Source organism: Ixodes scapularis, unplaced genomic scaffold, assembly GCF_016920785.2.
Source record: "Ixodes scapularis isolate PalLabHiFi unplaced genomic scaffold, ASM1692078v2 PGA_scaffold44__24_contigs__length_19508400, whole genome shotgun sequence".
Classification (NCBI taxonomy): domain Eukaryota; kingdom Metazoa; phylum Arthropoda; class Arachnida; order Ixodida; family Ixodidae; genus Ixodes; species Ixodes scapularis.
The window spans coordinates 2,993,354-3,021,042 of record NW_024609873.1 but is presented as its reverse complement, the minus strand read 5'-3'; the positions used below and the strand labels follow the sequence as shown (position 1 = coordinate 3,021,042).

General features: G+C 48.2%; 3 protein-coding genes across 4 annotated transcripts in view; 2 read left to right on the top strand and 1 right to left on the bottom strand.

Moving 5' to 3' along the window:
- The window catches only part of LOC121837511 (polycomb group protein Psc-like), a 94,559-nt gene that overhangs the window by 54,712 nt on the left and 12,158 nt on the right, over positions 1-27,689 (top strand). Inside the window, exon 8 of the mRNA XM_042293111.1 lies at positions 24,561-24,671. Coding sequence (XP_042149045.1) covers positions 24,561-24,671 — 111 coding nt within the window. The remainder of the gene's footprint in view (positions 1-24,560; positions 24,672-27,689) is intronic.
- Positions 5,049-9,691, top strand: LOC121837512. The gene is made up of 11 exons (XM_042293114.1): positions 5,049-5,330; positions 5,516-5,623; positions 5,867-5,972; positions 6,119-6,208; positions 6,295-6,661; positions 6,995-7,159; positions 7,484-7,670; positions 8,425-8,664; positions 8,742-8,913; positions 8,976-9,121; positions 9,193-9,691. The coding sequence occupies exons 1-11, from the start codon at positions 5,231-5,233 to the stop codon at positions 9,363-9,365; spliced, it is 1,854 nt and encodes a 617-aa protein (XP_042149048.1). The 5' UTR covers positions 5,049-5,230; the 3' UTR covers positions 9,366-9,691.
- Positions 11,257-17,476, bottom strand: LOC121047634 (P2X purinoceptor 7-like). Of its 2 annotated transcripts, none has more exons than XM_042293112.1 (3): positions 16,856-17,476; positions 16,223-16,444; positions 11,257-14,692 (listed from the first exon to the last, which is right to left on the bottom strand). In XM_042293112.1, the coding sequence occupies exons 1-3, from the start codon at positions 17,044-17,046 to the stop codon at positions 14,539-14,541; spliced, it is 567 nt and encodes a 188-aa protein (XP_042149046.1). In that variant the 5' UTR covers positions 17,047-17,476; the 3' UTR covers positions 11,257-14,538. The 2 variants fall into 2 exon arrangements, with proteins under 2 accessions (XP_042149046.1, XP_042149047.1); XM_042293113.1 differs by having other exon boundaries at positions 16,280-16,444.

Sequence of the window (27,689 nt, the reverse complement as noted above, 5' to 3'; positions counted from 1 at the left end):
CGTATAGCTTTACTCTTCTAGAAAACGTCGCTCACCGTCCTGGCCACTTGCCCCCGTCGCTTTCATGCGGTTTGCCTCCTCGCGCGACCGACCGAGCAACAGCGAAGCGGGTCGCCGTTGCTTGTCTCGTCACTTGCCAAGTCGCTTTCATGCGGTTTATGCTTGTCTGTTTCATCCAGCATGTGAGCGATTTTCCAGGAGACCTGTTGCTCAGTTTGTCACTCGCCGAGGCAAATCGCACGCAGCGACCTCCAGGCGATGACCAAAGTGTTCAGGGAATTTAGAACCGAACACTGCGACAGGCGACAGCGACCAGCGATAGCCTAGCTCATCGCTCGCCAAATCGCTTTCATGCGGTTCAGCCGTGGCCGATCGTGCTTTCTTTTTCAAGCCGTTCCGCTCATCATCGAAGAGCTTTGGCAAGGTGGGTTAGAGCGCCGGATCGAACGCACGCACTGCAGCAATTCAAGGATCTAGGGTTCGACCCCTACCTTACCAGTCTTAACTTGGATAAACATTGTGCTGGCATGCGGTAGTATATCAGTAGTATGTGACGTCCCTTCAAAACCCCGGGGTAGCGGTAGTACTGCACTGGCTGGATTTCCTACCTACAGTGTAGAGCGTATCTGCAACGACAACCATCCACCTCTCTAAATTTCCATGCACTTTATTTTTCTTAATGGCCAGTAAATCATATGCTATTTTCCCCTGAGCATCAGGCACCTCTGCGTGATTCCACCAACTTCCTGGTCGGAGGTGCAGACACATGTTGGGAGCCTACAAACGAGCTAGAAGAAACAGCCGTTAGAACAGGTAAGGTTATTGACGTAACTTGAATGTCTTTTAACGTAACAATGTGTGGGCTGTGAGTGCTGCACCAGTGGGCCCATACTCCTGGGCCAAAAGCAATAACACCCCCTTAACATTCTTCCGTCTTCTCTCTTGCATCTCTCCAGTGACTCCAAGTGTGTTGGCATGTCGGCTGGTTGCACCTGCGGCCTCCCCCACTGCAATAACGCGGACAGACAGTGCCAGCACCTTTACAGGTATGCAGGCACTCCAATGGGACCTATACTGCGTGGTGTCACCTGCTTCAAGCGGAACTGCCAGACGCATCCACACAGTGCTAATGTTGCTCTAAGGCTTTTTGTGTCTCGATCATGCACTTCTATGCTGATTCATGTCTGTTCATAGGCGCCCCTGGAGCGTTGGGTTGCCCACCTGCGGCCTCGCCGACCGCTCCGACACGAACAGATGGAGCCCGCACCCCGACAGGTATGAAGGCACTCCGATGGGACCTATACTGCGTGGTGTCACCTGCTTCAAGCGGAACTGCCAGACGCATCCACACAGTGCTAATGTTGCTCTAAGGTTTTTTGTGTCTCGATCATGCACTTCTATGCTGATTCATGTCTGTTCATAGGCACCCCTGGAGCGTTGGGTTGCCCACCTGCGGCCTCGCCGACCGCTCCGACACGAACAGATGGAGCCCGCACCCCAACAGGTATGAAGGCACTCCGATGGGACCTATACTGCGTGGTGTCACCTGCTTCAAGCGGAACTGCCAGACGCATCCACACAGTGCTAATGTTGCTCTAAGGTTTTTTGTGTCTCGATCATGCACTTCTATGCTGATTCATGTCTGTTCATAGGCGCCCCTGGAGCGTTGGGTTGCCCACCTGCGGCCTCGCCGACCGCTCCGACACGAACAGATGGAGCCCGCACCCCGACAGGTATGAAGGTACTCCGATGGGACCTATACTGCGTGGTGTCACCTGCTTCAAGCGGAACTGCCAGACGCATCCACACAGTGCTAATGTTGCTCTAAGGTTTTTTGTGTCCCGATCATGCACTTCTATGCTGATTCATGTCTGTTCATAGGCACCCCTAGAGCGTTGGGTTGCCCACCTGCGGCCTCGCCGACCGCTCCGACACGAACAGATGGAGCCCGCACCCCAACAGGTATGAAGGCACTCCGATGGGACCTATACTGCCTGGTGTCACCTGCTTCAAGCGGAACTGCCAGACGCATCCACACAGTGCTAATGTTGCTCTAAGGTTTTTTGTGTCTCGATCATGCACTTCTATGCTGATTCATGTCTGTTCATAGGCGCCCCTGGAGCGTTGGGTTGCCCACCTGCGGCCTCGCCGACTGCTCCGACACGAACAGATGGAGCCCGCACCCCGACAGGTATGAAGGCACTCCGATGGGACCTATACTGCGTGGTGTCACCTGCTTCAAGCGGAACTGCCAGACGCATCCACACAGTGCTAATGTTGCTCTAAGGTTTTTTGTGTCTCGATCATGCACTTCTATGCTGATTCATGTCTGTTCATAGGCGCCCCTCGAGCGTTGGGTTCCAGGCTGCCTCTACCAGCGGCCTCACCCACTGCTTTGACGCGGACGAATGGAGCCTGCACCCCGACAGGTATGCAGGCACTCCGATAGGACCTATACTGCGTGGTGTCACCTGCTTCAAGCGGAACTGCCAGACGCATCTACACAGTGCTAATGTTGCTCTAAGGTTTTTTGTGTCTCGATCATGCACTTCTATGCTGATTCATGTCTGTTCATAGGCGCCCCTCGAGCGTTGGGTTCCAGGCTGTCTCTACCAGCGGCCTCACCCACTGCTTTGACGCGGACGAATGGAGCCTGCACCCCGACAGGTATGCAGGCACTCCGATGGGACCTATACTGCGTGGTGTCACCTGCTTCAAGCGGAACTGCCAGACGCATCCACACAGTGCTAATGTTGCTCTAAGGTTTTTTGTGTCTCGATCATGCACTTCTATGCTGATTCATGTCTGTTCATAGGCACCCCTGGAGCGTTGGGTTGCCCACCTGCGGCCTCGCCGACCGCTCTGACACGAACAGATGGAGCCCGCACCCCAACAGGTATGAAGGCACTCCGATGGGACCTATACTGCGTGGTGTCACCTGCTTCAAGCGGAACTGCCAGACGCATCCACACAGTGCTAATGTTGCTCTAAGGTTTTTTGTGTCTCGATCAGGCACTTCTATGCTGATTCATGTCTGTTCATAGGCGCCCCTGGAGCGTTGGGTTGCCCACCTGCGGCCTCGCCGACTGCTCCGACACGAACAGATGGAGCCCGCACCCCGACAGGTATGAAGGCACTCCGATGGGACCTATACTGCGTGGTGTCACCTGCTTCAAGCGGAACTGCCAGACGCATCCACACAGTGCTAATGTTGCTCTAAGGTTTTTTGTGTCTCGATCATGCACTTCTATGCTGATTCATGTCTGTTCATAGGCGCCCCTCGAGCGTTGGGTTCCAGGCTGCCTCTACCAGCGGCCTCACCCACTGCTTTGACGCGGACGAATGGAGCCTGCACCCCGACAGGTATGCAGGCACTCCGATGGGACCTATACTGCGTGGTGTCACCTGCTTCAAGCGGAACTGCCAGACGCATCTACACAGTGCTAATGTTGCTCTAAGGTTTTTTGTGTCTCGATCATGCACTTCTATGCTGATTCATGTCTGTTCATAGGCGCCCCTGGAGCGTTGGGTTCCAGGCTGCCTCTACCAGCGGCCTCACCCACTGCCTTGACGCGGACGAATGGAGCCTGCACCCCGACAGGTATGAAGGCACTCCGATGGGACCTATACTGCGTGGTGTCACCTGCTTCAAGCGGAACTGCCAGACGCATCCACACAGTGCTAATGTTGCTCTAAGGTTTTTTGTGTCTCGATCAGGCACTTCTATGCTGATTCATGTCTGTTCATAGGCGCCCCTGGAGCGTTGGGTTGCCCACCTGCGGCCTCGCCGACTGCTCCGACACGAACAGATGGAGCCCGCACCCCGACAGGTATGAAGGCACTCCGATGGGACCTATACTGCGTGGTGTCACCTGCTTCAAGCGGAACTGCCAGATGCATCCACACAGTGCTAATGTTGCTCTAAGGTTTTTTGTGTCTCGATCATGCACTTCTATGCTGATTCATGTCTGTTCATAGGCGCCCCTCGAGCGTTGGGTTCCAGGCTGCCTCTACCAGCGGCCTCACCCACTGCTTTGACGCGGACGAATGGAGCCTGCACCCCGACAGGTATGCAGGCACTCCGATGGGACCTATACTGCGTGGTGTCACCTGCTTCAAGCGGAACTGCCAGACGCATCTACACAGTGCTAATGTTGCTCTAAGGTTTTTTGTGTCTCGATCATGCACTTCTATGCTGATTCATGTCTGTTCATAGGCGCCCCTGGAGCGTTGGGTTCCAGGCTGCCTCTACCAGCGGCCTCACCCACTGCTTTGACGCGGACGAATGGAGCCTGCACCCCGACAGGTATGAAGGCACTCCGATGGGACCTATACTGCGTGGTGTCACCTGCTTCAAGCGGAACTGCCAGACGCATCCACACAGTGCTAATGTTGCTCTAAGGTTTTTTGTGTCTCGATCATGCACTTCTATGCTGATTCATGTCTGTTCATAGGCGCCCCTGGAGCGTTGGGTTGCCCACCTGCGGCCTCGCCGACCGCTCCGACACGAACAGATGGAGCCCGCACCCCGACAGGTATGAAGGCACTCCGATGGGACCTATACTGCGTGGTGTCACCTGCTTCAAGCGGAACTGCCAGACGCATCCACACAGTGCTAATGTTGCTCTAAGGTTTTTTGTGTCTCGATCATGCACTTCTATGCTGATTCATGTCTGTTCATAGGCGCCCCTCGAGCGTTGGGTTCCAGGCTGGCTCTACCAGCGGCCTCACCCACTGCTTTGACGCTGACGAATGGAGCCTGCACCCCGACAGGTATGCAGGTGCTTCAAGAAAAAAAAAAAAATTGGGTTGTGTGTATGTTTATAAAGTCTAGAACTTGGTCTACCTCAACGGGCGACGTGTCTCCCAGCTGTAGATGAGAAATTTACCCAGTGCAGTACAGCCACTAGCCTGGGGTCCTTAACGAACATCACGCACTAGTGATGCACGACCGCACGCTGGTACGATGCTCATTCAGATCAAAACAGGCAGGGGTGGGGATAAAACCCAGCATCTTGGGTTCTGCAGCGCGAGCTTTCGCTCCACGTGCTCTGAGCTGGTGTGCGCTAGCCCACTCGGCCACCGATCCCCCCTCAGGTGCTCCAAGCGGGACCTATACTTCGTAGTGTCACCTGCTTCAAGCAGAACCACCAGACGCATGTACACAGTGCTTGTGTTGCTTCTAAAGTTTTCTTGTCGCTCAATCATGCACCTTTACGCTGATTGATATATGTCCATAGGTACGTTTGGTGCGTTGGTTTCCATTCTGCGTCCACCTGTGGCCTCCCCCACCTCTCTGATATGGACTGACGACGCCCGCACCCAGACAGGTATGCAAGCACACCGAAGGGGGACTATACTCTTTTGCGTCACCTGTATCGAGCAAAACCGTCAAAGGCCTCTTCATATTGGCAAAGTGATTGTCACGTTTGACATCTACACAGCGCTTTTGTTGCTACAAAGGTTCCTTTGTTTCTCAATCATTGACTATTTCTGCTTTTCGTTTACTTTACAGCAGCCTTGAGAGCAATGACTGCTGCTAGACATCCTGTGTTTTCAGCATCGTCACGTTACGAGACACGGTCCGTGATGACGCAGACAACAGGCTTCGGCAGAAACGCAGGTACGGTCATTCATGTAAACTAAATATACTGACACGAGAATCATTTTAATTCTGTTCGAATTCTACTTGAGCGAGTTAAACTGAGAAGGAGGCGGTGTCAGATATATCTCAATGTTTGAGCTGTGCAGATGTTTGGTATTTGTTAAAGAGAGCTTGGTGTAGTTAGCACACAGAGTTTAAGTCAAAAACCCATTCATTATATTTAAATGGAGCACATTTCTAATGCCTTAGATTTTTTGCTAGGTACACAAGCATGTATACCATCGAGGAACAAGAAAGTGCAGACGGAGCTTTCTGGAATTATGCCGCAGACCTCTTCCTCGTCAAACTGTGGTGATCCAGAACAGAGGTATGCAAAGGTCTTGGGCCTACAATGCCTAGAGCATCTGAACGCCATCTGGCAACAACCTCTCCACCTATTTCTGTGTTAGTTTTAGGAGTTCCCTGAGGCCCTGCAACTCCCAGACATCACTTTGTGACCCCCCTTTTGTGCAGTTCTGATTCAGAAGACCTGGGTGTATCAGGGAAGCAGCCACTGGAAAGAGATGACCCTACGTATTGTCCACCAGAGGACAGCTCTGTTAGGTCCGTATGCAGTCGTGTAAGAATTTATGAGATCATCTATCATGCCTAGACAGTTTGTTGAGATGATGTTGGTTTTTGTGTCGCAGGCTTGAGAGGGAAACACCATCTTTGGTAAAGGAGAGGAAATTCATTGTATTCGAGTCTTGCCTTGACCTTCTCCTGGGGAAGTGCCAAGTATGTGCTGCTCCCCTGATCCACGTGGACAAGAGTGTCGTTGGCTGCAGCCTGCAAGTCTACTCAATTTGTCGGAGTGGACACGTGAATGACTGGTGCAGCCAGCCCATCATCAAGCGGAAGCCGGTGGGGAGTATCCTAATGGCTGCGGCAATCCTGTTCAGTGGCAGCTGCGTAAAGAAGACACTCAGAACACTCACCAGCATGGGGATTGTCTGTTTCTCCTATGGCACCTTCTTCAACATCCAGAAGGCCTTTCTCCTGCCCTCAATCGAAAAGGTACTCTGAAGTTAAAAACTGACAGAAACACCCCCCCCCCCCCCCCCCATGTTTTCCCTGTGCTCTTTGCTCCTCGTGACCACAATAAAGTGGGCCTAGAAACTGTTTACTACAGAAACGAGTGGTTTCGTTCCTGGTTTGGAAAGGAGTAACCCATGGCTGAAATTCCTTCTTTCTGCTCGTGTGTTGGTCTTGTAGGCCAAATTTGGTCCTCGAACCATTAAAACACATTCATTAAGACATAATAGTAGATTCTGTAAAGAAAATGTGACCTAATTTAAACTCGGTCTCTGTTTCAAGCCCAGTTGCCTATCCTGTATTTTTCGTAACCAGGTCTGGAACAAGCATCAGAACGAGTTGTTCGCAGCTGCTGCAGGCAGGCACCTCACCATCGCCGCTGACGGGAGAGCAGACTCACCTGGCCACTCGGCCAAGTATGGCTCCTACACGATGCTTGATGCCGATGACAACAAGGTCATTCACGTTGAAACCGTCCAGGTATGTACACAAATTCTATAGGTGCTCCAGATTCTATGCTGCCATAAGCATATAATGTTATACTTGCAACTAGGTAAATATCTGCTGAGCATTTTTTCGGCCATGTAGCTTGTAATTTTTTTAATAATTTGTTATCATCATTACAAAGTGTGGAAATGTGAATTACAAAATCGAGAGATGTGAGTTACACTCATTTCCCTTTACTGTGACTTGGACACAGCAATGGAAAGACACGCACCTCAATGTTCAGACATTGAGGTGTACAAACTGGCATATTTTGTTTCGTTTGTGCTGCTTCATGTTGTCCTCGTTTGTTTCTTTTAGTCCAATGAAACTGGGGGCAGCTATCATATGGAGCTGGAAGGCCTCAAGAGGTCCCTCAGCATTTTTGAGGCCCACTCGTTGATTGTGGCCATCCTGGTAACCGACCGGCATCCCCAGCTCAATGCTTGGCTGGGACGAGAACACCCAGATATCTGCCACCTTTTTGATTGCTGGCATGTGGGGAAGGGTAAGATTTAAAAAGGTTCCATCTATCCCAATGAGACTATCACCAGCTTGGGCAGTGGTCCTGAAGGCAGCCTTTGGGAAAATGTAAACTTCCCCAGCCGTGGGAAGTGTTAAGAGTTGCAAAAGATATAAAATTGAGCTATCTAACTAACTAAAATGGGCTATTTAAATTTCTAATTCGCAATTTTTAGGGCCATGTTGCAATTAGGGTTTTGAAGGCTGCCACCATGGTCATCTAAAGCAATTTACAAAAAGTAAAAAGAAGCAACTGGCTTAGAGATATTCACCGACAGACTTTGCGCTGTAATGGGTATGATTTTCGAAATTTGATATCACTATACGCACCTGTCCTACCATACCCATTACGGCGCAAAGTTTGTTGGTGACTATCTTGAAGCTGGTTGCTTCTTTTTACTTTTTACTTTACTTACTACCATGGTGGTAGCCTTCAAAATTCTTTGTTTTTGTTTTGCCTCTTTGCTTTTCAGATAACCTATTTTCAGTAATTTTTAAAAGCTTTCACTGAAAGACCTGGTATATCTAGACATAAAAATATGAACGGCGTTGTGGCAGCTTCCAGAAAAAGAAGGTCTGCCAGCTTCGGCCACGCTTTGTTGTTGCTGCTGCTAGTAAAAAAGAGATTGAAGTATGCGTGACAGGTTCCAGCTGGCACTGGAGTTTCAAAAGAGCCTGTTGGCTTTCCAAAGGTGCCCTGCATGCATCATGTTTACCTTGTTTACAACATTTCACTTCAGGCATCAAGAAAAAGCTGGCTGCAGCTGCCAAGTCACGGCATTTAGAGGAGCTCGGGTCTTGGACAAGGGCAGTGGTGAACCATCTGTACTGGTGTGCTGGGTCAAGTGTCGACAACCAGGACCTCATCCTGCCAAAATGGAAGTCTCTGGTGGCACACGTAGTGGGTGTGCATACCCACGCTGACCCTCTCTTCCCAGAGTGTGAGCATGAGGAGCTAGAGAAAAAGTGGCTAGCAGAAGGTAAGGACAGATTTTTATTTTTGTGAGGCTTGAAATACGCTTTCTGCATTGCACTATGTCCCACGTTCTTGTTGTAGGGTCCCCTGCGCACCAGAAGCTGGTGGAGATCGTGCTCTCCACTCACCTGCTTCGCGACATTCCTCGACTGTCCACATCGGCGCAGACATTTGCAACAGAGTGCTTTCATAGTACTCTGTTGCAGTTTGCGCCGAAGCAGGTCCACTTCAGCTTCCGAAGCATGAAGGCCAGGTGTGTAAGAAATTTGGTTATTTCCTGTTTAGGTGTTTTTTTGTCATGCATATCTTGTACAGGACCTACCTCGCTGCCCTCCATTACAACGAAAATGCGGGAAGGCCCCAAGCGGTGACCAAGAAAGGAGAGAAGATGTGGGTCATCAAGTATCCAAAAGCAAAGAAAGGACCCACTGTTGCTAAGCGCAAGACTGACTGCACCTATGGTATATGCCCGTGCTCATATTTGTACGTGGCTGGTGCAGATTTTTTAATTGCTTTGAATGTCTCATTACAGAGTATGTGGGAGAGCTCATGGCAGTTGTGCTGCACCTCTGCTCAACGCTGCCATCCTACAAGGCTGCAGCTGCCCTCTGCAACCAGGATGCACCTCCATTTCTTTCTAGTGCGTATCAGCATGGAGATAAACAGGCATTGGTGCAACAGCACTGCTCTAGGTTTACTCGGTAGTCTGATGTAGGCCAAGGTTCCACTTGCTTGATGCAGCTTCTTGCGCTACGCTCCAGCTTTTTCACTTCACCGTGTTTGACCGTTCGGAAAACCTCAGCAAGAATGGGATCCACTGCTGTGTTGTCGGCCAGTTCCTTTTCAGTCATGGGAGGTTTCGTCGGGGCTTCTAACATCAGTACGTTGCCTGAAGGATGTTGCTCATTGTCAGTCTCGGGCAATGGTAGTCTGCCTAAAGCATCAGCGTTTTAATTTCGCTTTCCTGGTCTAGAGATTAGGTTATAATCATAGGCTCCCAGCTTAACACACCAGCATGTCCTACTTGGTGAAAGCACTGTCGGTACTGGGGACTCCTGTCCTATGAGGCCCAACAGTGGTTGGTGGTCAGTCGTTATGGTCACGTGATGCGCCGCAACGTAGCGATGAAAACGGTCCATGGCGAATATAATAGCCAGCCTTTTACGATCCAATTGGGAGTAATTCTTTTCACGTGACGCCTTGCGACGTAGTGATGAAAACGGTGTATGGCAAAGATAGTAGCCAGCCCCTCACAATCCAGTTAGAAGAAATCCTTTTCGACCTTAATGAGCATTCTTGATGTAAAGACGATCGGTGTTTTGTTTCTATCTGAATCTAGCTGAGCTAATACTGCCTCGATGCCGTAGAGGGTTGCGTCACATGACACGCTCAAGCTTTTGTTTTTATCGTAGTGTGCGAGAACTGCACGCTGTGCAATAACATACTTTAACTGTCTAAAGGCTCGCCAATTTGTTTCCTGCCATTCACCGGGGACGTCTTTCTCTAGAAATATGTAGAGGTCTTTCGTGATTGTTGCCCTGTTTGCCAAAAACCGATCGAAAAACGCTAGAAGACGAAGAAACGACTGCAGCATTGTTTGGCATGTTGGTTCGGGCATCTCTTTGGTCGCTTTCAGTTTCTCCTCTGTCGGGTGTATCCCGGCAGTATCGATGATGTATCCGAGGTATACAACTTGTTCCACTGCAAAACGTAACTTGCACCTCTTGAGTTGAAGTCCAGCCTGAGCAAGTCGCATCAAAACTGTATCCAGTTGAGTCATGTTCTGCTGCGGTCGTACCGCTGATAGCGTCATCGAGGTATACCCCGATCCGCGGGATTTTAGGTAGTACTGCTTTCATGAATCGATAGAAAATCGCTGGTGTTGGCAGCGATCCCAAATGGCATTCTTTTTACCCTGTAGAGGCCTTTTGCAGTGTTAATGGTTAACACGTCGGCTGTTTCTGTTGTTAACTGTAGTTGTTGATACGCTTGAGCAAGGTCCAGTGTAGAAAATACCAACCTGTTTTGCAGATTGGTTAGGATTTCTGGAATCGTCAGCATAGGGTGCACTGCGGCTTTCGCCTCCTTGTTTACCATACTTCGGTAGTCTCCACATAGCCAAATGGTCCCGCCTTTCTTTCGGACAACTACCACCGGTATAGCCCACTCTAAGTGCTTTGTCGGTTCGAAAATACCTTGGTTCTCGAGAGTTTTCAATTCAACCTCTACTGCGGTACGCAGTGCGAACGGCACGGGCTGTGATTGGAGGGAATTGGCAGTAGCGTCCCCTTTTAAATCAAAGTTTACAGGCGGACCCTTGTGCCCCGTGATCTTCGCATCAGAAACATCCTCATGTACACATCGCGACACTGTTAGCGCGAACACGACATCGGCGCATTTTCGCATTTTACTTCTAAATAGTATTAGCGAGCACGAAATTTTATTGCTCACATTATAAAGCTAAATGAGCTCTTTCCGTAGCAATAACAACTTGGATGGCATCCCTTGGTTTCAAAGAGAAAAACTGCAAAAACCGGCGATCGCTTGTTCGCGCTAACAGTGTCGCGCTCTGTACCTTCAAAATGTTCACAATGTTGTTTCTGGTGCCGAGGAGGTGAATTCCACAGACCCTAATCTTCAGCTCTTTGAACCAGTCTCTTCCTGAAGACTGGAACTGGTTCCACGTGTCACTACCAACGACAAGATGTATTGTTTCAATCAATGCCTGACGCAAACATTCGCCTTTCCAAGTACTTGTAAAATTTCTCCTGACCAGGTATGAAGGATTATTCCCTCCTGGTTCAGTGATTGGGGCTTCGTGGGCTACAGAGGACAATACGTGGCTTCATTGATGATTGAGCAAGCATCTGTCGAATTGATCTCAAATTCCAGCTCTCGGTTTTCAATCTCCAGGATGACCTTAGGCAGCATTCAGCTCATGCAGGCTCCATGACTTGTCCGAAAGATCATCATCAGAATCAAGGGTCTCATTGTCCTGTTCCACGTTGTGTGTCATCCACGCTTGGTGCTGCGCCCTTAACTTCTTGAAACAAGCCTTTTTGACATGCCCCTTCTTGGGGCAGAGGTTACATCGTGTATTTTGGAACTTGCACGAGAACGCCGAATGCTGTTCTTGGCATCGGTAGCACGTCTGGGATTCTGACAGTTTGTTTTGTCTTTCCGTTTCCACAATTTCAGCAGTAATATTGCTTTTTTGACAGCTTAAACCTAAGATTTTTGGGTTTTCAAATCTCGTTGATGTTGTGCAGCACTTTCTGTCCGCACGGCCATGTCGTATGCTTTATGAAACGTTAAGTTGGTCCCTGCAAACAGACTCTGTTGTAGATGCTCGTCTCTTATGCCACGAACAAAACAATCTCAGCCTGACGTCGAGAGGTAGCATGGTTGGGTTGAAAACTGGTTGACTCACCGGAACTGAAGTTCCAGTTGCTCCCAAGTTGACGGAACCAGCTGTCGTTCCAGTTGTAGCCAAACCCATGCCTGCGGTACTGGAAGTTGTTGCAGCCGCCTGTGTCACTAGAATCCCAAAGTTACAATCAGCAGCTAGCTTCTTTAGGGCTGTCGTGTAGCTGGAAATTGACTCCCAGGCTGCTGGTCTCTTCGCTGGAACTTCGTTGTGCCGAAGAGCTCCGACGGCTGCGGGTCAAAGCAGCATCACCATGAGTTCACCGAAATTGACACTTCTGGGTGTTCTCGGTGCAGCCAGTGCTCGCACGACTTTGTACGTCTGTGCTCCACAACGTGTAAGCAGTAGGGCCCTTTTCTTTTAAGGATCTGTTATTCTGTTCGCCTTGCAGTAGAAGCTGTCTGGTCGAATTCTTCCAGCTTGCCTTGGGTGGTCATCCCGCTGTAGTTCTTGGACGTTGACCGACCTCGTCGCTAAAATGTAATGTATCCTGGGTAAAGCCCAAGCACAACACCAAGGAGCGTCCAAACGTTGCTTTTTAATGGTGCCTCGAATCCCAATGCCCGTGCACACGTACCGTGCCCCAGGCCTGTGCTTTTGAAGAGCGCTGGTAAGTGCATTTGCCTGGCAACGCTATCTCTTGGCCACCAGCCGATACATGACAGAAGCCAGTTCTTGGCCGACTTGCATCCGAAGATTTTGTTTAAAGGCTCAAAGTTTCAATCTTTGCATGAGGAAAAAGTTGATCGCCACATGCAGTAGTAGAGTAAAAATGTTTCAGGAGCCAAAAGACAAGAAAGGGGGTTATCGGAGGCTGCTGATATTAGCGAGGACAGGGCAGATGGTATAGGAAGGAGGTTGGGTTAAAAAAAAAAATCCCAACTTGCCTCATGAATATGATCAAGAATGGAACGCAGGAAGTGTTGTTGCTTGTAAGGAGGCCCTCTAGAGGTGGCTCTTTACAGTGCTTGGCTGGTAGTTTGAAGACCATGGCATTCTCAAAGGAGGCATCCGAGACCAATTGGACTACTGGAATTTTTACGGAATTTGCAGACTGGTAGTTGTCCTTCTCAGCTCTACTTTGCTCTTCTCTCGGGTGTGCACGCCATATCCTCTGCGATTCTTCTCAGTAGTACCCTTGCTTGTCTCCCAAGCCACCTGGGAACGAGCCCATTCATTGGGAATGAGACCATTGGAGACGGAGTTTGCTCTCCGCTTGGTCATTACGATTTTCATCCTCATCTGCTGCTTGGTCATCTGGTGGTGAGCAGTCATAATCCTGCAGATGGTGAAAGCCGTGGTGTATCCTATGACGATGATACAAAAACTAACTAATTTGCAAAGTGGGTTGGTATTTTTTACACTGGACCTTACTCAAGCATATGAACTACAGTTGCCAGCTGCATTTTTGTGCCTTGCTTGAAGACTTGATCACCACAAGTGTTACAAATCTGGTTTAGACAGTGATTTCCAAGGTGACTACGTATCAGCTGTTTAATAACAAATGTAAATTTTCTTACATTCATTGGCAAAGAACCACCGCCTTTTCCCACCTCTTTGTTTTGTCCTTCCAGCGAGCAACACTTGCAACTTCATTTTGGTCAATCAACCGTTTGAACCCAATGACTGCCTCGGAATTCTCGAGTTTCAGGTGCTACTGTGACACTTTGTTTTATGTTAGTCTGCCTTTTCTGTGGACAAATGCAGCTTTGCTTTGAATGGAAGCTCATATGCAGGATATATGCGCCAATTTTGCTGGAGGCTCAAGTTCTTGCTACAAAGATATACGAGAATTTGGAATTACCATACATGTATTTGTCTACACCTTCGACTTGGTTGCCGGTGTTGCACCATGCACACGGTGCAGTGCGGTTAATGCGAATAAGCTATCGCTAGTTTTTAACTTCTACTTTTGCAAATCAAATGTTTATCACTAAAACCACTTATGCAGTAAATAGGAGCGACTTACCATAATATACCAAGAGACAGCCCACGTAAAACTGAGAGCATATTAGGCGAAAATACAGGGTGGACTAACTTGCAGCGTGCAAAATTGAGTTCAACTAAAGCCATTAGGATAATAAGAAGTTATGCTGAAAATCAGGGTGGGCTATCTTTTGGGGATGGGTCTTCTCTTGAGATATTATGGTAGATGATAAAACTTAGCTTCTCCCTCTTCACTGCCTGAACAGTCTGAAAAAGCACAGGTGAAGTTCCGCTCTGTTGAATGAAAAATGCATTATAATCAGGAAAACTTAACTGTTCACGTTATCGTACCTACTAGTCATTAACGACCTCGCAAGCCATTCTTAGGTTCATAGGTTGCAACCTATTGCTAAACTTACGAGCCTAGAGCTTGGTGACATTTGCTGTCTTTTATTGATGAAGGTGTCTTTGAAGGGCTGGACAAAACATGCCGTAAACGAGTCCTTCAGGTGGCCAATACTTTTTTTATTTTTTGAACCCCCTGTATGTCCCATCTGTGGACGGGAATTCTTGCCGAATCTGACAGACGACGCAGCTGGGCAGCACCACTCGGTTTCCCCGCCCCAGCCTCTTGTGCACCCACCAGGTGAACTGGTGGTATGCCGTGTAGCGGTACTTCCTGTAATGAGATGAGGTGGCAGAAACCAGCGTTGAACTCTGAGCAAAGAGAAAAACTAATCACTATTTGCTTCTGACCTTCTCTACTATCCGTTTGTATAGTGTCAACAATCTCCAATGACATCTCGCAGTTTACATCATTACTGTCCTGTAGCATGGGGAACTTCTAACAACATTTTGTATGCAGAAGGATTTTAATTATATTTAATACTGCTTGAACAAGTGTATCTTCACTGTTTGTTGGCATTTAGTTTTTCGGGCTTTTCATTGCAGTATCGATATTTATGTTGTGGTCTATAGACAATTGTGCGGTTTCACGGTAACGAGATTGTCATTGTAGGAAAGAGCAATAAACTTTTTTTGGTGGAATTCTGAAAGCATGGGTACTCTCTCTAATTATTCTGAAATGATGTCTGACCCTGTTTATTTACATGCACAGTGTGGCAGTTAACAGATAAATGATGTCTGACCCTGTTTATTTACATGCACAGTGTGGTAGTTAACAGATAAATGATGTCTGATTCTGTTTATTTACATGCACAGTGTTGCAGTTACCAGATAAGCACACTGCTGTTATTCTTTTTTTTTTTCTTGAAAGGTGTGCGAGTACCTAATCGTAGTAGCTAAATCGAATTAAGAACCGATCATCGAATAGAAGACCATGTGTATGTAACAAGCTCAAATACAAGTTCCTGTGCAGTACCAGCTGCTGAACATTATTGGTGGTCAGTCATGCTAATTGGGCCATAACAATGTGGCCACTGAAATAAAATTGCCTATCACATTTTTTTTCTTGTAACACATTGTGCTTTCCAACTATGTTTTCATTTTAAACGCTCCAGTGCCCCCTAAAATTGGTATCCGTTAGTGGCACAAAAGCTTGCTTTTAATTTATCTTTACCCTGTCGCACTACACCAGGGTGGACCGGTAAAATTAAAATGTATTTTGCATATTTGGAAGTTCAATACAACAGCCTGCTAGAATGGAGGGAAGGAAAAAGTATTTCGCTTGTGCTGCACCAACCACATCTTTCGCAATACCTAATATGAGAAATCAGATTTGCAAATAGAATTATTTGAGAGCTTCATGTTCGATTCATATTCAAATATTTGCACACCGTATAAATTTCTTGTTCTTAGGAGAATAATGACATTTATCAATATTACTAGTGTGGTGAAATGACCACATATCAAGATTTTGATTTTAGAGACAGGATTTTTCATAATGCCTGAAAAAAGCATGACACCAACGCTGTGTTTGTAGCTGTAAACACGAATATTTGGAGTGGAAGCCAGCGGTAACAACTAGAATGACTGCAATAAGCTGCAGGGGTGTAATCAACAAGGGGGGGGGGGGGGTCTACAGCCCCCCCCCCCCCCCCCCAAATATTTAGCTGACACTATAATATACACATGCATTTTGAACCCCCTCCCCCTCTCCGCACCCCAAGTCGTGGACATCCCGGCCACCTTGGCCCCGACCCCGAAAAAAAATTCCTGGCTACACCACTGATCAGTTGAATATACATACTCCTCTTGGGTCCGGTTCCCCGCATCCAAAGGGCAGAAGTATTGCATTGTGACATACGCCAGGTCCAGCACTGGCCTGTTCAGGCAGTAGAGCTCGAACCAGGGGTGCTTGGTGATACAGGACACCCCCTGGTCCTGGCAGAGCTCTCTTGCACGGTCAACCTCTCGGCAGCACAGGGACTCGTAGTCCGTCAGCATCGCTCTGCAGCCGTTGCAAGAGCACCTGTTGGGACAAATTTTGCTCAACGAATGAATGCCGGAAATACAAGGGCACTACGAAACTTTACTCGATGTTTTCTAAGGTGTTTGCAACATCTACCTCATCCATAAAACTTTGATAATGGCAGTTTTCGGTGCCGAAAACTGCCATTATTATCGCTCGCGCGTTGGAGCCTGTCGGGCTGAGGCGACCGCACGCCGGCAATCGCCACAGCGTATCTATGTTTTGCAACTGCTAATTCGTAAAGGTAGAGTGCGCATGCATAGCCTTGATCGGCACCAAGAAGATGGAGGCATATCCTGATATCATAGCAACATCCCGCCATTTCAATACATGCCGCGCCTGCCAATCGCGAAAATATGTACGAAATAAAAATGAAATATTTCTTGATCGCGAATGAAATAGAAAACTTACCAATTCGCGGAGCCCACACGACGGGCTGGTGGTGGCGTGTCCGGCCCGTCCCCGTCGCCTTCAGATGAAGACGACGCAGATGGGTCGTAAATGTACGGCTGTAAGCCGAATCGGCGATCTTTCACCATCGCAGAAGCGATGTCTTCGTCCTCGCTGGTGTCGCTAAGTTTTCTGTTTCCGCGACACGCCATCGCGACACAAAGCACGAACCGACTACCGTGTTTGGCACGGGATTAGTGGGTTCACGGACACTGGGATCACAGGGTGGCCGTGTTTGCCGGGTTGTGACTTGTGAGGCCGTTCAGACCGCAGGCAGGTCAAACGTATAGGTTGTAACATAACTTTACTCGTGAACGCCACCAAGTGACGAAATTCATAATCACGTCAGCCTCGCCGCAGCTTTCCTCCAATCGTTGATTGAGACGTCCTACGTCATGACTGCGCCGGATGTGACGTGGCCTCCGCTGGCTGTTCTCCGACTGCTTGCCAGAGTGGGCCGTTTAGAACGAAAAATACAGCCATCTGCTCAAAATACGGACGTGCGGTTGTCATTTTCGAGTATTGTGGATCATAGTCGACCTATTTCTGTACACGGCGGGTAAAATTCAAATTTCGTTGAAGTATCCCTTTAAACCCTACACTCTAAAAAAAAAGGGTATCACCTTACACCCTTTTGTCCCAAATAATACACCCCAAAACTTCATTTCGACGTACAGCGCCCTAGAGTCGAACAGACGGCACGAAATTTTACCAGGGGCTTGATAACGGTGCAACACAACTTATTAAATTGCTAAAGCACGTATCAAAGACCAAAGAAAGAAAACATGAAGCTTTTGCAGTGCGGCCAAGAAAACTCCGATAATCTTTTTTGTAGTCAATAATACGTCCATCAGCTCTCTTAATAAGTTGTACGACACGGCTATCAAGCCCCTCGTAAACTTTTGGGCCGCTTGTTCGATTATGGGGCGCTGTACGTCGAATTGAAGTTTTGGGGTGTATTATATGGGACAAGGGGTGTAATATTACACCTTTTTTTCTGAGAGTGTACCCTCAGATTCTATGTGTGAATCTATACACTGCATTCAGGATCAGGGGCTCGTTTTATCGTGCCGCTCGCAGAGCGATCGGTAAAGTCTGCAACTAGACGGCGGTGGTAATACTGCTGCCGTTTTCGCGTATAGCTGAGACAAGGGATGGACAGTATTTCAGATGCAGGTTTTTAGTATACGTATTTAAAATGCTTTGATGATTATGTTTTAGAGCGCAGCTCTTAGGCGGCCGTTTCCGGCTTGAGCGGCGTCGGCGTAACCGCGCGGTGCATTATGGGAAACGTCCCAAAATGCAACGCGCGGGTGTCACTCGTGACCGTCGGGTTGCATTATGAGACGTTTCCCATAATGACGTGACACGTGACGTCACCAGTCACGTCACGAGGGTCCCGCGCGTTGCATTATGGGAAACGTACCATAATACGTACCATCCTCTACTGCTCCTGAAGAGCTGCGCTCTAATTCGGCGTTACAGGAAGTTGTAAACGTCTTTTCATTTTTATTTCGTATCTAGATACATATTGCGGAATGTATTTGACAATTGTATTTTAATAACTGACATTTTAATATTTACAATACCTGTATTTTAGAAACGGCCGAAGAACCATTTTGGTCACTGTTTTTCGCGGCTATGGGCGCTTTTCGAAATGGGAGTCATGCAGGGAGCATGAAACTTGCTGCGTTTTCCTCATAATAAACTTCACAGAAAGAAGGAAGAGCGGAACAAAGAATTAAAGGGATGGGTACAGTTATTCACGTTTTGGTTGACTCATTTATATTTTTAGACGTCGCATCAGCGGCATGTTGTTTGGAAGGACTTTTTTCAACTTAACCTTTCGAGACTAAACTCAAAATATATTGTTCGCTGTCCTTTTACCCACCTATATCATGATAAACAACATTTATTTTTGAAGCTCCAACTTCTTTTCGGCGCTTGATTATTGATTTCTACTTCACTCTATTTCAATGTGGCTTTTTTTTTCTTTTTTTTACTCATGTTTACATGTACATTAAAGACGTCAGGTTAAGGGAACAAAATATATTAGCAAAAGTATAGGAAGATGATCAAATACTCTTGTTACATTCGTATCCTGTATATTAAAAACATTTATTAAAATTGTAATTGAATTTGTAAATAGATAAATACATTTCTGTTAAAGTATTTGATATTTGTATTTCGATACATTTTTGGAAGTATTCTGCCCATCCCTGGCTAAGGCTGTATGCCTCATTCTACATGGAGATTTGCTGAACCATCTGCCCAGCTTATCGTTTGCTTGAGTGGCACTGGCATATATCTCCGGCTGTGTAACAGGATACGGAAACGCCAGTGCACAGCAGTTCGCAGTTTTCACTGGGCTGTCCTTATATCTCTGCTCATAATTTAGAAACAGAAGCGTACCTCGAACTGTTTCTAACGAGCTCCATTTCTTGCGTGTCCTCTCATTGCTGGATATTTGTTCTCGCCTCAGTGCCGAACGCAGCGCTATCGCAACGAGCCGTTGAACACCGGTCGGATTGCTGTTGTGTCTCATTCAGCCGCAGTTTCGTTGAGTAAATGCTCGACCGACGCAAATTGTCGCGCGAACAAGACCGGGCCCTGTTCAAAGCAAGCAGCCGTGGACAGCCGATGAAAGGGAATACTGAACCTCCGCTTTGTCGTCGTGGTTTCAAACCTCTGCAACAGGTTCGGAGGATCGGTCATCACGGATTCTGTTCAAGACACCGATGTCGCCTGATTTTAATTCCAGGCTTACAAACGCTGCAGCAAAAAACACAAAACATGTTTTATTCATTTTTTATAAAACCGAAATCCACAGGGTTTGAATGACAAACTTCGCTCCTTAGACATTTTGTGCATGTTGTCCGGTACGGGGCGTGCGTCTGTTTAGTATAATAATGACGATGATGATGATGTTAGGCTGATCAGGAAAGTGAAGACATTTGGGGAAAAGAAAGAATGATGGACGACGTTCTCGACCGCGGCGGACGTACGCCAGGGCGCGTCTGTTGCGTCATGTTAATAAATCATCTAGGGACCCAAATTTTAGGAATTAGCTTTTTAGATATTTGTTTTAGCGCACGTATTCTAATCAGAGACTAAAATGTCGCAAAATGGGCGAGAGGAGTTTTTCGGTTTTAAGAAGGAAACGTGTACGCCGCCCAATTGGCTAGGTGTGTGGGTATGTTTATTAGCGGCGAGGTGTTTCGGTGGCGCCCTCCTATGGTTCCCCCTTGTTACGTCATTACCTTGCGAACAACAAGTTCGATGGTGTTTGTAAATAGCATGGTGGAAGCCTGAAATCATTGCGTTCTCATAGCAACACTGCAAACACCGTCGAAATTAAATTTCTTTCATTCCTCTCATTTCCGTCGATGGTATACCGTTTCCGACGTCATAGTCAGCTTTTGGGCCAATCGTGGAAGGCCGACCACAGCGACGCTTTCGGTCGCGCACGTCGCCAATACAGCCTGAGCTTAGTCTGCCTGAACGGGCGACTTGTCCCTCAGCTGTAGATGAGAAATTGAGCCAGTGCAGTACAAACCGCTAGTCCGGGGTCTTTAACGGGCATTACACAGCAGTAATACACGACCGCACTCCGATCTAGATGCTCACCCAGATCGAAACGGGCAGGGGGCGGGGACTGAGCCCCGGGTGCCTGGGTTCTGCAGCGCGAGCTTTTGCTCCACGTGCTCCGAGCTGCAAGTGTGCGCTAGCCCACTTGGCCGCCGATCCCCCAATAGACCGATCTCACCAGCTACTTTGAGAACGCCATCGCTGCCGCCAAGCATCATGGGAGCTGTAGTCTTTCTACACGCGCGATAACCCCGCTGGAGGTCTGCGCGAGCAGAGCACGAGGCAGCATGAGCTCTCTCGTGAACTGGCGTCTGCCTCCTACGAACTACAGTTATGGCGGCGTCACGCATGCGTGGAACGCTTGGTGAGATCGGTCTATTCGCTGTGGGTTCCAATAGGCTCCAATAGATTGAGTTCGTTTCTTCTGCTATTGTTACAAGATCCTGTGGTGACAATCGCTTATTGTATGGAAAGCCCCTGTTGGCACAGGCATACATATTAAGCTACGAAATTAGAAACAAAATAAAATAATCAGAAACGACGTTGATATGTGAATGCTCTCGACGAGAATTCTTTGCACGGAGTGAAGTTGTTTCTTTTGCTTGCGACGCATCTGTGGACGAGTCAAATGTAAGTGAAAACTGCGCGCCAGAGAATGAAGCCAGAAAAAGCTGGCAGTGAAACAGTTCGGAGGCCTTGCCTAGAGGAAATTCAGGAAATGCTCTTGTGTACGAGTCAGTTCGCACACCAAACAAATGGGTATAATAATAGGGCATGTGACATTGTTTAGGAAAAAAACAATTAAACAAAGAGGGCCTGTTTATGTAATTTGGAGAAGACGACATAGGGGTTTATGAACGCACAACACGCTTGCGAGTTCTGTGCATGCACGCGGAGCGCGCTGAGCCATGACGTGGCGGCATGGTCGGTGGCGGGGTGGCACGAAACAGACACGGTCTATTCTTGGCTCATTTGCTTTCGGGTTCTTGGCGTCGGTAGCCGGAAAAGTATTCCGCGTGAAATATCCGCGCGCTCGTTTCTGTCTGCGGTGTACAACAACAGTGCACTCCGTGTACTACAACAGCTTGCTCCGTGAGTGCAGCGTAGATGTGCGGGGGCACAGTGCTGTACACAGCTATCAGGGAAAGTAAAACGTCGCTAAGTCATTATTTTTTTAGGCGTCCTTCATCCTGGGCCCGGTATTCTCAGAAACAGAGATACGAAAGTGGTAACAGAAGCGCCTGAGTATCCGACACTTTTAATAACTAAAACACAAATGCGTTTTTTTTGTGTGTGTGTGTGTGTGTGTGTGTGTGTGTTTTTGTTTAAGGGGGGGGGGTATGTTTTTAATTGCAGAATTGCATTATTTTCTTACGCTAACTCTATTTAGCATTTAAAGTGTGAGTTAAGCGTGCCAACGTCGAAGAGATTTGGCATGGTTTGCCGGATTCCGAACGCCTGTACCACGAGCTCCGCCCTCCAAACAACGCAACTGTGAAAAAGAACAGGACAAGCAGGAGAGAGGTCTCCAAAACCATAGCCTCCCAAAACACTCCGAGAAGATCTCGCCAGCTGCGAAATCCTCAATACAAGAGAGAGAAAAGAAAAGACGAAAAAAGAAACTGACACACGATGTGGCGTGCCTGTAATGCTGAAACTAGAGTTAGCGTCTCCTGCATTCCTCATAGGACGCAATTCTGCATCTGATCGTTTATTCAATAAATTAAAATACAACAGCGATATTTTTTTTTTTTTACTTTTGTATTAAAGGTGAATGTTTTAGAAAACCTGAAAAGAAAGAGTTCATCGTCAAAACCTGACAGTGAAATTTTCGACAACAAAGGTAACGAGATACTTAAGCCCGGCAGTGTATCGATATGCAAGCGATACATTGTAAACGTATTTTCCCTGGGAGATACAACGCTCGACTGCATCTCGATACAGAAATACAGATGCCCGAAAGATTCTCCGACGTACTATCCCGATACATTTGTATTGCGATACTGCCTTGCCCTGATAATGACCGACGTTTTTTCCTTTTTCAACGTTATCATCATCATCTCAACCGGCCCGAGCTGGAACTTCCTCTAACTTTCGCGTTTCTATGAACGTCTGAAGCCGTTTCGGCAGCGTTCCTGTGGCAGCTCCCTGCCTGCCTTGGAAACTGTCGAGGGTTTGCGGCCGATCTCCGTTCAAACTGGCAGCTTTAACAGCAAACATACATTTTTGGTATAAAAGCAAGCTTCCGGTGTCACATCTTCTGCTTACACCGACGCGCTAGTGGGAAGTCACGTGGCACAAAGTGCATAGCTGGTTGGCCCGCATTATTTAGCTTTCACAACGCTCAGGCGTGAACAGGGGCGAGGCCCCACGCTGGCTTTTGTGTGTTTTCGAGGTGGGCCGCTCAGGCGGAAACAGCAACAATCAATAACAAGACCATTCTCAAAACGTCCTTCTCGGTTGGACCCGCCGCATTTGGTCCGTTCTGGACACATCCTTCACGTTTCATCGCCCAAAGGGGGAAAAAATCAAATGGGGGCTATTTATAAGCTGACAGTGTCATTCATGACCTGGTCACCGCATATCCCCGAAGAAGCTTCTTCGAGTCCGCCCACCTCTCCTCCCAACTCGCCTATACACGCACGCGTTCGCTTACACGCGCAAAGGTGTTTTGATCCCCCGGTTTGGCTAATGGTTCGTGGAATACGTCCGTTCTGCTCTTGAAACATGCAGCGAAAGTTACGACCCGCTTGTTGCGTTGCGTTGTCTGGAAGTGATTGCATAATGCCTGTGTCCTACTAAAATGACAAACAAAAACGAACGACAGCGACAAGCCTCAAACCATAGTCTTTCGCGATTTAACAGGGTTTCTGGAATAAGAGACGTTACGCTCAGCATCATGCACGCGAGGGTATCTTTGGCGGGCTTGTATTCACGAGCACCGAACGACTAAACGCCTGCCAAAGGTGCCATCGCGAGCATGCTGCATGTGTTTGAGGTTTGTCGCTGTCATTTCTTTCTGTTTGCCGCTCGAGTGGGACTCGGGCATTTTGAGAAGCACGGATCTAATCGCATCGCTCTTCTGCCATCATATTTTCTTTCGGCCGGATGGTACAAATGGAACCAGTAATTGTCAGTAATTCGTTTCTCAGAAGGTAATTAAATTTCTGAACAAATTACACTTCTCAAAGAAATGAAATAATTACTAAATTACATTAAAAGAAATAACGGATTACAAGTAATTTTGTTACTTGTAACGGACTACCTCCATGTCTGGTTGCTGCCAGCCCATTTCAAAGACGCACGCTCTCGCCGTTCGCGCAACAGCGTCCCAAGGCGGACTAAAGCACCTAAACAAACGCAGATCTGTCCCTTCAAAGAGAAAAGGAAACCGCGCACCAAAAAGCGGATGTAGGCGCGTTTCGTGAGGACAGCCCCCGTTAATTAGGCACTCTCTCCATAAATACCCTCGCATCTTACCCCCCCTTCTCCCGTACTTCCTCTCCGCAACGACGCTCCTCCGCAGCTTCGCACACCATTCTGAGGGCTGCGAGCAAAACCGAAAGAGAAAACAAATGCACCGCGAGACAGGTCTCCGTCGTGCGAGAAAGGTACGATAAAAAAGACATCCTGTAAAGGCGAAAAAAAAAAAAAAAGAGCAGCGGCCGGCGTGATTGCATCGTCACGTGGTCGACCCGACCGACGAGAGGAAAGGGAAAGCGGCGAGCGGAAAACGAGCTTGTGCAGTGGCGGTGCGATACAAAATCTTCCCCCCTTCTCGCCTTTTCGACGATTGTTGTTGAAATCGCGCGAGCACCGTTGGTCGCTGCCGGTCTCGAGCCAGTTGCGGTTGACCCTAGCCTCGGCAGTGTCCTCCGGCTTCGCCGCCTCTTTTGTCGTCGAACCAACGCCTCCAAGATAGCAAGGGCAAAGCGCCGAATTTTTCGACGCTTCGCCCTTTCCGTAGTGCAAGCTTTCGCCGCCTGGTGTCTGTGAACCGTGGTGGCGAAAATTCCGGACTAAAGCCTCGCTATCTAGGAGGAAATGTTGCCGACAGCGCCTCTCTCTCTCTCGACAGGGCAAGGAGGACCGGAGGCAGCGTCGGTTCCTCAGCTGCCCTGCTGCCTTCACCGTCAACCATCTCCAGAAGTTCCTCCGCACCAAGTACGCCCTGTCACCCAGCCTGAAGGTACGTTCGCCGAAAACGTTTCGTTGACGTTCTGGGCGACCGTAGTTCTTCTTTTTGGGGATTCCCGTCGTAGCCACCTGGTGGCAAGCTAAAGTGTTAGGTGCCGCCTTGTGCCTGAGAAGGCAGCCTGGGAACGGCTTGAAAATTCTGATGGATCCTTCGAAACTCTGAGGGCGTTCTGAATCAGCCGTGCCTAGATCGCTGTGACTAGTCGTCTCGCTGAAAGCATTTCTCGCCAATCTCAACGCGTCTGGCGCCCTACACTCGACCGGCCTGTCTGCGTGGCTTATCTCGACCGATTTGTTAAAATATGACATTACAATTCGTGTGTGTGTGTGTGTGTGTGTGCGTGTGTGTATCTGTGTGTGTGTTTGGTCAACACGAGGATTATCTTGTTTAAAGGTCAACTACGGTCGAAAACGAAACCGAAATAAATTACTGGTATCGCTTTAGTGGCACGAAATATGATCCCAGTCGAAATATTACGTCAAAGTGAAGCGGCCTACTCCACTAGAACCGATTTTAAGGAAGCGACCAGCTGCTCTCTAGCGGGCGGCAAGCGGGTTCGCTTTTAGTCGAGAAACCCTGGCGCAGCACCTTTGTGGCGTCATATCGTGGCCGTATTGCTGAAGATCAGTGTTGCCATCCCTCTAGCAGATAGTTTTGGTTTTGCCATAGACGCCCGAAACCAAACTTTGAGCCGTGATATCTGTAGGGCTACACACAATACAGAGTAAATAAATTATACCTTGAAATTCAGGGACACTGCTTTAGCTGAAAACAGTCGTAATCCCAGATTATATATGTATATATATTTGTAGCTTTAGTTGAAGCTTTTCGTGCTCATATACATGTAGCGGGAGCTGTAGCCGCTGGCAGTATGAGAACTGGGGCTCCGATCTCGACATTAGGCAAAAAAGTCGGCAAGGAATTCGACCGCCGTGATTGACCGGCACCAAGGTGATGCGCGGATCCGGCCAGTCGCGGCCGCCGAGTCCCTCGTCGACTTTTACGCCGTGTCCATATTAGATCCCCTGCAGGGATGTCCTTCGGTTATCCCGTCTTCTTGAATCTGCTGGATCTGCTGGGTCTATTGTTTTGTTCATCGAACACTTGCTGTCGTACCAAAAGCTACACATTTCTTCTTAACACAACTGGTGTCTGTCGATTTTATTTTTTTTTTCATTTAACGAGGCGATTTTAAAGAGCTGAGGGAGAACGGCCGCCCTCCTCTCCCCATTCCCTTCCACCTTAAATCTGTCGATGATAAATCAGACAGTTTACGTTTTCCTCCATGTACATAAAAATGCAAGAATATTTTTACTTGATTTTTTTTTCAGAGCCCTACACTTATGAAATCTAACGATGCTAAATGATCCACCTTAAGACAGCTTGTGAAAAGTTTAATTTCACTCCGTCTATTCCTCATAGTATAAATTTGTTCACGAACGAGTACGCTCAAAAACACCTTGGTCAACTTAGCAGAAGAACAAGGGAGGAAGAACGTGGACACAGGATAGAGCGCTCTATCCTGTCACTACGTTCTTCCTCCCTTGTCTTTGTGCTACTTTTAGCAAGATGTATAGCCAACGAGGCCGCCAGATGATTTCAGCTTAGAAACAGCCCGTACAGTTAGCGAACTATGCTGATCAAAATTATATCAGCGTCCCTGCACGAACACGCCCCCGTACCGTGCGGGCCTAATTCACGACAACATGCTCGCGTCTTAGTAGTTTCCACAACCTTGGCACATAAAGTGAAACGAGCTAGAGATCGACGGCGTTAGATCCGGTCTTCGCAAATTCTTTGCTAAAGTTTTAAGTTTTTTTTATGTAAATTGTATTTTGTTTTGCTCGCTAGCATCTTTAACTGATGGTTGTTTGTACACGTCTTCCTAGGCATAAGGCAAGTAGCCATGATCTTGATTCCGGGGAGAGGGGGGGCGCCTATGACAAAATGCTGTAGGGGGGGGGGGGAGAGGAGGCCCCAGCAAAATGGAAGATTTTGGGGGGGGGGGGGGGGAGGGCGTGCCTGCTGGACTGTATTCAAACTGCGAGTCGGGCTAGTTGGTACTTATGCGGGGGGTAAATACGCCTAAAAAAAAAACACGGACAAACAAAGACGGACACGGACGAGGCGTATACGCCTCGTCCTGTGTGCTTTTTTTTTGTCCGTGTTTTTGAGGCGTATTTACCACCATGCCTGCTAGACATTGACATGCTCATGTTACGGTGAAAAGTAAGTGAATACCCTTACTCGTTACTCCGCCAAAAGGTAAGGAAAATACGTTACTCGCTCCTTCTCTTGAAAAGGAACTAAGCTTTCGGAAGCAAAGCTTTTTGTAACCGAAAACTGAAATTACAGCGTGCCCACGATTTCGGATGAAGCCTCTATAGGGGTCGCACAAATCGGCTTAGTAACGTATCCCGCTACGATGTACTACAGAGGTGCCCGAAGGAGGTGGAAGCGTCGTATGAACATTTAAAAAAAAAAAAACTTACCCGAGTAGAAAAAAAAAAAAAAAAAATCTCGCGATAAGTTATTAAGCCGATTTACACGGCCAAAATGTTTCATCCGGGTTCGTCGGCACACTGTAGATACAACTTAGCACTTTACTTGTAGCACGTTATGTACAAAGGCGTTTCCTAACCCCCATTACCCAAAGAGCGTCGAAAACTGGCGCCGCGCGGCGGTTTCCATGGCAACCGCCGCGGGCGCTGTGACGTGACGCCACGGCATCGGTCTACGTCACAGCGTCCGCGGCAGTCGCTATGGTAACCGCCGCTCGTCGTCGTCCGTTTCCGTCGCTCGTGTGTGACGGGCTTCTTGCTTTCAAACGGCGTTGGAGTGTGTTCTGCGCGAACGCGGCGTGTGCGCCGAGCAGCATCCCCCTCCCTCCCCCCTTTCTCGCGGCCGCCGATGGATTCGCCCGCCGCCCTCCCTACAGCGGTCGACTGCTGTGGGGAGGGCGGCGGGCGAATCCACGCGCGTGCCTGGGGGAGTGTCGGCACGCCGGAC